This window comes from Cherax quadricarinatus, chromosome 88, assembly GCF_038502225.1.
Source record: "Cherax quadricarinatus isolate ZL_2023a chromosome 88, ASM3850222v1, whole genome shotgun sequence".
Classification (NCBI taxonomy): domain Eukaryota; kingdom Metazoa; phylum Arthropoda; class Malacostraca; order Decapoda; family Parastacidae; genus Cherax; species Cherax quadricarinatus.
The window spans coordinates 6,602,165-6,616,058 of NC_091379.1; the positions used below are offsets into that span (position 1 = coordinate 6,602,165).

Below are 13,894 nucleotides of genomic sequence, written 5' to 3' on the forward strand. Positions count from 1 at the left end.
CATCACCTCTCCAACACTTCCCCACCATCACCTCTCCAACACTTCCCCATCTCTTCACTACCTCAACATCTCCCCAACAGCTCCCCCACCAGGAGAAAGTTCTCATCACAATATTAACCCCTGACATACACGGTACTGGTGCTATGTTTGTGTGTGTGTATGTGTGTGTGTGTGTGTGTGTGTGTGTGTGTGTGTGTGTGTGTGTGTGTGTGTGTGTGTGTGTGTGTGTGTGTGTGTGTGTGTAGTAACGGTGTTGGGTCATAGTTCAGGGATACTCTTCAACATATGTCTGGGGTTGGGTAGACGGGCGGAGGATCGAGTCAAGAGGGGAGGAGGGAGGGGGGTGTCAAGACGAGACAGGGAGAGTTGGGGGAAGGGAGGCTCAATAATTAGTAGGGGAGGGAGGATGGGGAGGGGAATCGAGGCTGGGTATGGGGGTAGCAACACATCCTGGAGTACCAAAAGAGTGGGCAACCTCAATCGTAGTTTGCATTATCGAGCAAAGTTGGAATGACAGCGAATGTACGAACGACGATGAATGTGGTTTCTTCTTTGGGTCGCCCTACCATCACAGCAGACGGCTGAGTAATGAAGCAAAATGGATACACCAGCAGTATGCTGCTACACTATGTGATAGTTACACAGTGGGAACACCAGCAGTATGCTGCTACACTATATGATAGTTACACAGTGGGAACACCAGCAGTATGCTGCTACACTATGTGATAGTTACACAGTGGGAACACCAGCAGTATGCTGCTACACTATATGAGTTCCACAGTGGGAACACCAGCAGTATGCTGCTACACTATATGATAGTTACACAGTGGGAACACCAGCAGTATGCTGCTACACTATACGATAGTTACACAGTGGGAACACCAGCGGTATGCTGCTACACTATACGATAGTTACACAGTGGGACCAGCGGTATGCTGCTACACTATATGATAGTTACACAGTGGGAACACCAGCAGTATGCTGCTACACTATATGATAGTTACACAGTGGGAACACCAGCGGTATGCTGCTACACTATACGATAGTTACACAGTGGGAACACCAGCGGTATGCTGCTACACTATACGATAGTTACACAGTGGGACCAGCGGTATGCTGCTACACTATATGATAGTTACACAGTGGGAACACCAGCAGTATGCTGCTACACTATATGATAGTTACACAGTGGGAACACCAGCAGTATGCTGCTACACTATACGATAGTTACACAGTGGGAACACCAGCAGTATGCTGCTACACTATATGATAGTTACACAGTGGGAACACCAGCAGTATGCTGCTACACTATATGATAGTTACACAGTGGGAACACCAGCAGTATGCTGCTAAACTATATGAGTTCCACAGTGGGAACACCAGCAGTATGCTGCTACACTATATGATAGTTACACAGTGGGAACACCAGCAGTATGCTGCTACACTATACGATAGTTACACAGTGGGAACACCAGCAGTATGCTGCTACACTATATGATAGTTACACAGTGGGAACACCAGCAGTATGCTGCTACACTATATGATAGTTACACAGTGGGAACACCAGCGGTATGCTGCTACACTATATGATAGTTACACAGTGGGAACACCAGCGGTATGCTGCTACACTATATGATAGTTACACAGTGGGAACACCAGCGGTATGCTGCTACACTATATGATAGTTACACAGTGGGAACACCAGCAGTATGCTGCTACACTATATGATAGTTACACAGTGGGAACACCAGCAGTATGCTGCTACACTATATGATAGTTACACAGTGGGAACACCAGCAGTATGCTGCTACACTATATGATAGTTACACAGTGGGAACACCAGCAGTATGCTGCTACACTATATGATAGTTACACAGTGGGAACACCAGCGGTATGCTGCTACACTATTCTATATGATAGTTACAAAGGTATCTTTAAGGATGTGTTCTCTGTGATATGACATATCTTAAGCTCTCATACCTACTGAAACCATAATGGAATATTTGACAATATCCTCACTGCCTTACTGTAATTTCCCAGCTCAATGTGGTGACATAACTGGGCAAGAGAAGAGATGCTGGGGTGGAGGAGAGGTGCTGGGGTGGAGGAGAGGTGCTGGGGTGGAGGAGGTGCTGGGGTGGAGGAGAGGTGCTGAGGTGGAGAGGTGCTGGGGTGGAGGTGACGTGCTGGGGTGGAGGAGAGGTGCTGGGGTGGAGGAGACGTGCTTGGGTGGAGGAGACGTGCTGGGGTGGAGGAGACGTGCTGGGGTGGAGGAGACGTGCTGGGGTGGGGAAGATGTTGTGAAAGGAGAGGCTTGGAAATTCTCTGCTGTCTTTTAGTAAATTCCAAACAGCAGCAAAACCAGCTTCAACAGCAACAGCATCAATATATATATAATTCATGTGTGTGTGTGTGCGCGTGTGTGTGTGTGTGTGTGTGTGTGTGTGTGTGTGTGTGTGTGTGTGTGTGTGTGTGTGTGTGTGTGTGTGTGTGTGTGTGTGTTTTGATAGTGAAAACACGGACCCAGCCAGGAATGGTTGTTGGGTGCAGACCTTCTCAGGTGATCATCGTTTTTGTGCTCTTATCAGCAAGTGTGAACCATATAATCAGAAGGTTTCTGGAATTTAGGTGTTTCAAGTCAGAAGATTACTGGAAGTTGAGCCTTTTTTACCAGAAGGTTTAGTGAAACCTGGGACGCTCCATTAGAGAGGGTTTTTGGATCCTCAGTTGTTCCAGAGGGTTTCTGGATTCTGTATAGTTCCAGTCAAGAGGGTTTCTGGATCCTCAGTTGTTCCAGAGGGTTTCTGGATTCTGTATAGTTCCAGTCAAGAGGGTTTCTGGATTCTGTATAGTTCCAGTCAAGAGGGTTTCTGGATCCTCAGTTGTTCCAGAGGGTTTCTGGATTCTGTATAGTTCCAGTCAAGAGGGTTTCTGGATCCTCAGTTGTTCCAGAGGGTTTCTGGATTCTGTATAGTTCCAGTCAAGAGGGTTTGTGGATTCTGTATAGTTCCAGTCAAGAGGGTTTCTGGATCCTCAGTTGTTCCAGAGGGTTTCTGGATTCTGTATAGTTCCAGTCAAGAGGGTTTCTGGATCCTCAGTTGTTCCAGAGGGTTTCTGGATTCTGTATAGTTCCAGTCAAGAGGGTTTCTGGATTCTGTATAGTTCCAGTCAAGAGGGTTTCTGGATCCTCAGTTGTTCCAGAGGGTTTCTGGATTCTGTATAGTTCCAGTCAAGAGGGTTTCTGGATCCTCAGTTGTTCCAGAGGGTTTCTGGATTCTGTATAGTTCCAGTCAAGAGGGTTTCTGGATTCTGTATAGTTCCAGTCAAGAGGGTTTCTGGATCCTCAGTTGTTCCAGAGGGTTTCTGGATTCTGTATAGTTCCAGTCAAGAGGGTTTCTGGATTCTGTATAGTTCCAGTCAAGAGGGTTTCTGGATCCTCAGTTGTTCCAGAGGGTTTCTGGATTCTGTATAGTTCCAGTCAAGAGGGTTTCTGGATTCTGTATAGTTCCAGTCAAGAGGGTTTCTGGATCCTCAGTTGTTCCAGAGGGTTTCTGGATTCTGTATAGTTCCAGTCAAGAGGGTTTCTGGATTCTGTATAGTTCCAGTCAAGAGGGTTTCTGGATCCTCAGTTGTTCCAGAGGGATTCTGGATTCTGTATAGTTCCAGTCAAGAGGGTTTCTGGATTCTGTATAGTTCCAGTCAAGAGGGTTTCTGGATCCTCAGTTGTTCCAGAGGGTTTCTGGATTCTGTATAGTTCCAGTCAAGAGGGTTTCTGGATTCTGTATAGTTCCAGTCAAGAGGGTTTCTGGATTCTGTATAGTTACAGTCAAGAGGGTTTCTGGATTCTGTATAGTTCCAGTCAAGAGGGTTTCTGGATCCTCAGTTGTTCCAGAGGGTTTCTGGATTCTGTATAGCTCCAGTCAAGAGGGTTTCTGCATCCTTAGTACTTGTCAGAGGGTATTTCTCCAGTCAGTAAGCTCACGGATCTTGGACCTTCCAATCAAGATTGATACTGGAACTCAGATACTTCCTATCAGAAGATTTCAACTGAAGGATTCATGAAATCTTATGTTTCCCAGTTAATTTTTGGACCCTTGTTTATTCCATTTATAGTTTCTGGAACCTGACATTTTCCAGTTAGTCTCTGGAACCGTATATTTCCCATTCACAGGTCTTCCAAAACCCCCAAGGCTTTCCAGTTAAGAGGGGGTTCCAGGAAACCACTACAGGTGTCAGGTCCACGGCACGATAACCCTATAATTAACACACGTCAGGTGCCGTCACCTGGCTTCCCCACCTGGTCCACACCACCTGGTCCTTATCCATGACCTCAGGGGGGCCACTCCATTCACCTTCACCTCTGAGCACAAACAGCTCTTCACCCATCCGGTTACCAACCCAAAAAAAAATATATATATAAATCTTGCTCCAGTGCCCGCCATCTGTGTAACAGGATACGACACATTACATTGTTATCTTCACGGGGGAAAGGGCCCGTGGAATGAAAGGTAATCAGGTTTGATTACCTTTGAAGCCTGACTTGAGGGGCTCAAGTCAGGCTTGATAAAGCCTGTGCCAAAAGTATGAAATAAATCCATTGATATATTAAGGTTTTCCCTTCAAATTCTGTTTTAGTATATTTATTTTGGCACATGTACACATAAGTACAATTATAATACACAGTGTAAATTACCAACTAGGATAGCCCCAAAAACAGTCAAAGTGACTTATTTCCATTAGGGTCCTATACTTGTGAATTGTTGCAGCCAGTGTTGTGAGATTTGTTCTCTAGCAGCGGTACTCAAGACTGGTGGCACAATACACACATAGATCATCATCTGTGCCCACAGACTAGTGGCACAATACTGACAAAATACACACACACACACACACACACACACACACACACACACACACACACACACACACACACACACACACACAATCATCAGTACTCACCACAGACTGGTGACACAATACACATGCAAACAACATCAGCAGTACTCAACACAGACTGGTGGTACAATACTGGCACAAACATCATCAGTACTGGTGACAATACTGTACTGGTGACAATACTGACACAATCATCAGTACTGGTGACACAATACTGGCACAATCATCAGTACTGGTGACAATACTGGCACAAATATCAGTACTGGTGACACAATACTGACACAAACATCATCAGTACTCACCAGCCTTCTTGGTAAACTTGATGACTCTGCCACCAAGTGTTGGCAGTTCAGCGAGGGAGGGCAGGTCCTCCAGCGCTATGTTGCCTCTCACGAAGTGGTTCACCATCAGCTCTCTCGTGAAGTTCTCCACCAGGAAGGGATTGAAACCCCAGTCAATGGGGTAATAACCGTAGAAGGCGCTGTCGTAGGGCACCAGAGCAGTGTACCTGCCGGCTGAAAGTTAGGGAATGATGGTTAGATGATGGTAATGAGTGGTTGTAATTGGTGGTAGTAGCAGTAGTGGTGGTTGTAGTGGTGTATACACACACACACACACACACACAACCACCACTATCTTAATTATATACGTTGACAAATATAACAAATTAAAATATAATTTAAACACACACACACACACACACAAATATATGTCGTGCCGAATAGGTAAAATTGGTCAATGCAATATATTTTTTTTCGTTAGGTTCAGAATGAGTTTTACGAAATTATTGCATACACAAATTTTCGCTCGTCTTATTTGGCAAGAAGACCGTTGCTATTTTAGCCGAAATAGCAATTTTTACCTATTCGGCACGACACACACACACACATATATATATATATATATATATATATATTTTTTATTATCACACCGGCCGATTCCCACCAAGGCAGGGTGGCCCGAAAAAGAAAAACACCATCATTCACTCCATCACTGTCTTGCCAGAAGGGTGCTTTACACTACAGTTTTTAAACTGCAACATTAACACCCCTCCTATATATATATATATATATATATATATATATATATATATATATATATATATATATATATTATATATATATTTTACATACACAAAGTAACCACAGTGAAAAATAGTGAAGTTCCAAGCGCTTTCGTAATTTCCCATATTATCAAGGACCTGTAAAAATAATAGAACAGATCCTTGATTATGTGAGAAATCACGAAAGTACTTGGAACTTCACTATTTTTTCACAGTGATTGTTTTGCATAGTGATATCAGTTATAGTTGTACCTGCATAAGCACTTGTTCACCCACTCTGGAAGAAACAAGATGACGCTTACTGTCACGGAACCTGCTGGTGATGTTAGCATCCTTGAAGTGGTGAAGGAACTCTGAGCCTGTGTAGGCAGCGTTGGCCTCCAGGGACTGCAGGAAGGACGCTAGGAAGGGTTCTTCCTCGCTGGGAGGCTGCACAGTGGACACCTCGAACTCAGAGAACTCGAAGTTAGGCGCTGAAGAAGCCGAAGAAGTATCGTCTACGATGTCCCCAGAGAATTCTTCGTCATAGCCAGCTTCCAGTCCCTTGGGGGTTCCTTCGAAGTCACTGGTCAGCAGCTCGTCAGCGAGGACAGGTTCAACTTCTGAAGTGACTTCCACTGGTACTTCGACTGGTACTTCAGGCTTGGTGCGTCTGAAGGTGTTGATACCTGAAGGACGGCTTCCCCGGCGGGGCTTGAAGGTAGCGAACCTGTGAGTCAGTGGTGGTAGCCGGCTGGTGACCTCTGGCAGGCGACTGGTCACCTCTGGCAGGTTGCTGGTGACCTCGGAGGATGGCAGTGACTCGCCTTCCACCACTACCGGCAGTGCTTTTTCAATAATGTAGATGACACCATCACTAAACCTGTATTCATTACCGGTGAGCCTAACACCGTTCACCTTGGCTCCTCCTGTAGAAGAAGTGAAGCTTTTACCCTGGGGACACTGAAAATAGCACTGAAAGGGGGGTTTAATGTAACTACCGTATTTCGCGACTTATCAGACGCACTTTTTTTCCATCAGATGTCTCCAAAAACCACCCTGCGTCCTATAAACGGAAGGTCAGTGACAGGAGCTATAAGTCTGGGGTATAGGGTGGACTGTAGCTCTCCCAGTTACGTCCGATGCCGAACCATTGTAATTAAAACAAGTCTTAAGCCGCGAAATACGGTATTACCCTTGGGTAGTGTAACTATTAGGTAAGATAAATACACGAGTGAGAGACGAATTAGAGTGGCACTTACACACGAGCTAGTGTTATCAAAGCTTATTCCTTGGGTAGCACTGAAAATGGGTTGGGCAAATATTTTTTAGTGTCTGGGAATGAAAAGGACTTGCCTAATATGGGCCAATAGGCCTGCTGCGGTGTTCCTCCTTATGTTCTTACTAGTGTTTCAGTGTAACTATTAAAGCTGAATGAATTTAAATTTAGGAATAAGAAAACGTTAAATCATCAACAAACTCGTCAGCAGCGTCAATGAAATGAGAACTTTGAGTAACCTTATAAAAATAGGCCTAGTAGGCCTACTGCAGTGCTGCTCTCTTGGTGGGTTAATGGGGTTTAGAGCCTATTTACTGCACGAGGGTCATTAACGTGTCACTTGTACACCACCAGTCAAGAACACTTGAACACCTAAAATAGGGATCAAATGACTCCTCAGTGTATATACACTGAGAAACTAACCTCTCGGTGTATATATCTTCCAGTACCTCACGATAATAACAAGAGACTGGAATGCGGTATAATGCGAGCCTTGATTAACAACGTTTCGCCCACACAGTGTCCTTTATCAAGTCACAAACAAATCCGAGGGTGAATCACATAAAGCCCATTGTGAGAGCGAAACGTTCTCTCTTGTTCCATCGTGTGGGTAATTCACAACATTTCTCTCTACCTCTGTCTCACGCAAGACGTCAGCCATTAATGACTTGCACCCTCAGTATTCCTTGCCTTGACGAGTGCATGTACTCTCATTTAAGTAATTTCTTAACTATTAAGCATGGCTCAGTACTCCCTGTCTTGAGTACATGTACTCTCAATTAAGCACTACTTAACCACACTAAGCATAGCTTAGCACTCCTTGCCTTGAGTACAAGTTACCGCAGAAATAAGTAAGAAACAACGATATCCACAAACATTGAAAGATTACATCCTTTACCAACAGACTGAACATCAATGGGTTGAAGAACTAAACATGTGCAACATCTGGGTATCTTTATTTGTAGACGTTTCGCCATCCAGTGGCTTCATCAGTCCAATCTTGATCGATCAGGATTGATCACATCGACTCCAAGCTGAGGGACTGGTTATCCCAAACTCCCTCCTGGTCCTCACAGAGAGGTGTACTTTTCTTTGTATACACACGCTGTCTCAGATCTGTTTGGATTTTTAACCCCGGAGGGTTAGCCACCCAGTATAACCCAAGAAAGTGCGTCCTCGAAGACTGGCTCATTTCCATTGTGGTCTTGTCTTCCAGGATGCCACCCACACCAGTCGAGTAACACCCAGGTACCTACTTACTGTTAGGTGAACAGTGACAGCAGGTGTAAAGAGACTAACACCCAGGTACCTATTTACTGCTAGGTGAACAGTGACAGCAGGTGTAAGGTGACTAAAACCCAGGAACCTACTTACTGCTAGGTGAACAGTAACAGCGGGTGTAAGGAAACACGCCCAATATTTCCTCCCTTGCAGGGGATTGAACCACAGACACTCAGTGTGTGAAGGGAGTGTTGCCTACCAGGCCAGGGGCCACCATAACGACCTTCGTGTAGTTGATAGACTTTAAACCCCATTAACCAGCCAAACAGTGCACGGCAAGATATGTAACAGTACTCTTACCGTGTACTGTTAATGGGAAGATCATTCATAAGGGTGAATACTGTTAGAAAGACCCTTTCTGTTATTTCTGTTACTTCTTCATCAAGTTTAAAGCCTGTCGACTAAACGGTGGTAATTAAGATTATTTGTCCTCTACAACATAAGAATAACATCTCTATTAGAAGTTTTAAAGTAAACGTGCAGTGTGTGTGTGTGTGTGTGTGTGTGTGTGTGTGTGTGTGTGTGTGTGTGTGTGTGTGTGTGTGTGTGTGTGTGTGTGTGTGTGTGGGGGTGTGTTGGTGTGTGTGTGTGTGTGTGTGTGTGTGTGTGTGTGTGTGTGTGTGTGTGTGTGTGTGTGTGTGTGTGTGTGGTGTGTGTGGTGTGTGATGTGTGTGTGTGTGTGTGTGTGTGTGTGTGTGTGTGTGTGTGTGTGTGTGTGTGTGTGTGTGTGTGGTGTGTGGTGTGTGTGTGTGTGTGTGTGTGTGTGTGTGTGTGTGTGTGTGTGTGTGTGTGTGTGTGTGGTGTGTGTGTGTGTGTGGTGTGTGTTGTGTGTGTGTGTGTGTGTGTGTGTGTGTGTGTGTGTGTGTGTGTGTGTGTGTGTGTGTGTGTGTGTGTGTGTGTGTGTGTGTGTGTGTGTGTGTGTGTGTGTGTGGTGTGTGTGGTGTGTGTTGTGTGTGTGTGTGTGTGTGTGTGTGTGTGTGTGTGTGTGTGTGTGTGTTGTGTGTGTGTGTGTGTGTGTGTGTGTGTGTGTGTGTGTGTGTGTGTGTGTGTGTGTGTGTGTGTGTGTGTGTGTGTGTGTGTGTGTGTGGTGTGTGTGGTGTGTGTTGTGTGTGTGTGTGTGTGTGTGTGTGAGTGTGTGTGAGTGTGTGTGTGGTGTGTGGTGTGTGTGTGTGTGTGTGTGTGTGTGTGTGTGTGTGTGTGTGTGTGTGTGTGTGTGTGTGTGTGGTGTGTGGTGTGTGTGTGTGTGTGTGTGTGTGTGTGTGTGTGTGTGTGTGTGTGTGTGTGTGTGTGTGTGTGTGTGTGTGTGTGTGTACACTCACCTAGTTGTACTCACCTAGTTGAGGTTGCAGGGGTCGAGTCCAAGCTCCTGGCCCCGCCTCTTCACTGGTCGCTACTAGGTCACTCTCCCTGAAGCATGAGCTTTATCATACCTCTGCTTAAAGCTATGTATGGATCCTGCCTCCACTACATCGCTTCCCAAACTATTCCACTTCCTAACTACTCAGTGGCTGTTGAATTAGACACATGTGCAACTCTTGGGTATCTTTATTGACGAAAAGTTTCGCCACACAGTGGCTTCATCAGTCCATACATAGGAGAAACTTGAAGAACAGGAGGAGAATGAGGTAATCAGTCCCTCAGCCTTGAGTCGATGTGGTCAGTCCATTCTATTCAAGATTGATGGACTGACCACATCGACTCAAGGCTGAGGGACTAATTACCCCATTCTTCTCCTGTTCAAGTTTCTTCCATGTATGGACTGATGAAGCCACTGTGTGGCGAAACGTTTCCTTAATAAAGATACCCAAGAGTTGCACATGTGTCTAATTCAACAACATGTCGGTTCTCTGAACCATTCATCTACTCTGTGGCTGAAGAAATACTTCCTAACATCCCTGTGATTCATCTGTGTCTTCAACTTCCAACTGTATCCCATCTCTGGAGCATCCTTTGTCCACCTTGTCAATTCCTCTCAGTATTTTGTATGTCGTTATCATGTCCCCCCTATCTCTCCTGTCCTCCAGTGTCGTCAGGTTGATTTCCCTTAACCTCTCCTCGTAGGACATACCTCTTAGCTCTGGGACTAGTCTTGTTGCAAACCTTTGCACTTTCTCTAGTTTCTTTACGTGCTTGGCTAGGTGTGGGTTCCAAACTGGTGCCGCATACTCCAATATGGGCCTAACGTAGACGGTGTACAGGGTCCTGAACGATTCCTTATTAAGATGTCGGAATGCTGTTCTGAGGTTTGCCAGGCGCCCATATGTTGCAGCAGTTATCTGGTTGATGTGCGCTTCCGGAGATGTGCCTGGTGTTATACTCACCCCAAGATCTTTTTCCTTGAGTGAGATTTGTAGTCTCTGGCCCCCTAGACTGTACTCCGTCTGCGGTCTTCTTTGCCCTTCCCCAATCTTCATGACTTTGCACTTGGTGGGGTTGAACTCCAGGAGCCAATTGCTGGACCAGGTCTGCAGCCTGTCCAGATACCTTTGCAGTTCTGCCTGGTCTTCGATCGAATGAATTCTTCTCATCAACTTCACGTCGTGTGTGTGTGTGTGTTATGCAAAAATCGCGAACAAGCAATACAATATGCAAAACCACCACGGGCGGAGTTGAATGATAGCTCTAGGCCTTTCGAGTTGCAATCAACACATCAGGAGCGTTGCAATGTTGCAAAAAAGTGGAGGTCGTCCAAGCAAATACGATCCCAGGAAGCGCCAGCACACACCCACATGGAGGGTGTATCAAGCCTCTATCACCCCCTGTTTGCAATGACACACACGGGTTTAACGCTTCAGGAAACACAATTTTATTAATGAGATTAACAGGAAACATGAATTAGGTGAAGCCTGAGGCTCAGGACCCTCCACACTAGGTGATACGAAACAAATACCACTAGCTATTTACCGAGGCAGATGAGTGACGGTAATCAGGTGCCCTGGTACATAAATTATGTGACAGATGACACTACACCTATGCTGAGAGAGAGAGAGAGAGAGAGAGAGAGAGAGAGAGAGAGAGAGAGAGAGAGAGAGAGAGAGAGAGAGAGAGAGAGAGAGAGAGAGAGAGAGAGAGAGAGAGAGAGCCTACTGAATGTGTAAAACGTTTTCTAAACAGATCTTTCAATTAGGTCAGAGCGAGATGAATTGTGATGCAACAGTGTGGTGATAAATACTGTAAGAGACACTGCAGTAGCTGACCCTGTGAGATACTGCAGTAGCTGACCCTGTGAGATACTGCAGTAGCTGACACTGAGACACTGCAGTAGCTGACCCTGTGAGATACTGCAGTAGCTGACCCTGTGAGATACTGCAGTAGCTGACACTGAGACACTGTAGTAGCTGACCCTGTGAGATACTGCAGTAGCTGACACTGAGATACTGCAGTAGCTGACCCTGTGAGATACTGCAGTAGCTGACCCTGTGAGATACTGCAGTAGCTGACAGTGCGAGACACTGCAGTAGCTGACAGTGTGAGACGCTGCAGTAGATGACAGTGTGAGACATTGCAGTAGCTGACAGTGTGAGAGACTGCAGTAGCTGACACTGAGACACTGCAGTAGCTGACCCTGTGAGATACTGCAGTAGCTGACCCTGTGAGATACTGCAGTAGCTGACACTGAGACATTGCAGTAGCTGACAGTGTGAGACTGCAGTAACTGACAGTGTGAGACTGCAGTAGCTGACAGTGTGAGACGCTGCAGTAGCTGACAGTGCGAGACACTGCAGTAGCTGACAGTGCGAGACACTGCAGTAGCTGACAGTGCGAGACACTGCAGTAGCTGACACTGTGAGATACTGCAGTAGCTGACACTGTGAGATACTGCAGTAGCTGACCCTGTGAGATACTGCAGTAGCTGACACTGAGACACTGCAGTAGCTGACACTGAGACACTGCAGTAGTTGACCCTGTGAGATACTGCAGAAGCTGACAGTGTGAGACGCTGCAGTAGCTGACAGTGTGAGACGCTGCAGTAGCTGACAGTGAGAGACACTGCAGTAGCTGACAGTGTGAGACTGCAGTAGCTGACACTGAGACACTGCAGTAGCTGACACTGAGACACTGCAGTAGCTGACCCTGTGAGATACTGCAGTAGCTGACACTGAGACATTGCAGTAGCTGACAGTGTGAGACTGCAGTAACTGACAGTGTGAGACTGCAGTAGCTGACCCTGTGAGATACTGCAGTAGCTGACACTGAGACACTGCAGTAGCTGACAGTGTGAGACTGCAGTAACTGACAGTGTGAGACACTGCAGTAGCTGACAGTGTGAGACACTGCAGTAGCTGACAGTGCGAGACACTGCAGTAGCTGACAGTGTGAGACACTGCAGTAGCTGACAGTGTGAGACACTGCAGTAGCTGACAGTGTGAGACACTGCAGTAGCTGACAGTGTGAGACACTGCAGTAGCTGACAGTGTGAGACGCTGCAGTAGCTGACAGTGTGAGACACTGCAGTAGCTGACATTGAGTCACACGTAGTATATTACCAGTATATCACAGTATATCAACATATACTATGAGAGATATAGTATACTTACTGTGATCAGCAGTGAAGGTCAGCGGTGACCCAGCCAGAGAGGTGAGTGGTGAGTTGGGTGGGTGTTGAGGGTCAACCACACTACCCAAGACAGCGTGGTTGAGGAGCACTCTCACTGTGCTCTCTCGGTCCACCAAGAAACCACCATCCTTGGGCAAGCCAGAGTTCAGAGGCACCAGTAGAGTCCACGGCTCACCTGAGGAACAAGAAATATATGTACGTTAAAACTATACACTTTAACAACCTAGACACACTGGAACATGGCTCACCTGGGATAGAAGATAGATATCTTAATGGATAGGCCTGGTGGTGGTGATTTAGCCCACCAGGGATACTAGTAACCTAGCCGGAGCCGGGCGGTAGTGACATCCAAGAGTCTGCTTATCTTGTTGGAAGAGCCGCAGACATGGGGCTCCTCCTGCATGACGGAATGATGATAGATGGACTGGCTGGTATCAATCTCCCTCACTCTCAAGTCAATGAAGTTCACCTGAAGTGTTTTTCGTAGTATTGTTCTCAAACTGCTAACTGACATTCCAAGATTGTAATCTACTTTCTCTCTGAAGCCATATAACTTAGCCAGTTCATCAGTTCTATCATGCATCTGAAGACCAGTGTGAGATGGAAACATGTGTAGTAGACGCAGATGTGGTAAAGACAGGTGTGGTAGACATAAGTGTACTAAACACAAATGTGGTAGACACAGGTGTGATACGTGATAGGATTCTAGACAGTGGAGTCAGTCAGGCGTCAGCTGACAGATGAATGCCTGATGTTGTCAGAAAGGTAGTGGTGAGTAGTTGTTTGTTCCTTTATCCCCTCTCTTTCTGCCTCCCCCCTCCCTCTCTCTCTCTCTCTC

At 46.1% G+C, this 13,894-nt stretch overlaps 1 protein-coding gene across 2 annotated transcripts in view; it reads right to left on the reverse strand.

Annotated features, from left to right (window-relative positions):
* LOC128698510 (uncharacterized) overlaps positions 1-13,894 on the reverse strand; it is a 138,159-nt gene that overhangs the window by 65,386 nt on the left and 58,879 nt on the right. For both annotated transcript variants that reach the window (XM_070103924.1, XM_070103923.1), the window contains exons 2-4: positions 13,037-13,231; positions 6,262-6,867; positions 5,199-5,411 (exon numbers count right to left, since the gene is read on the reverse strand). In XM_070103924.1, the coding sequence (XP_069960025.1) occupies positions 5,199-5,411; positions 6,262-6,867; positions 13,037-13,231 (1,014 nt within the window). The remainder of the gene's footprint in view (positions 1-5,198; positions 5,412-6,261; positions 6,868-13,036; positions 13,232-13,894) is intronic.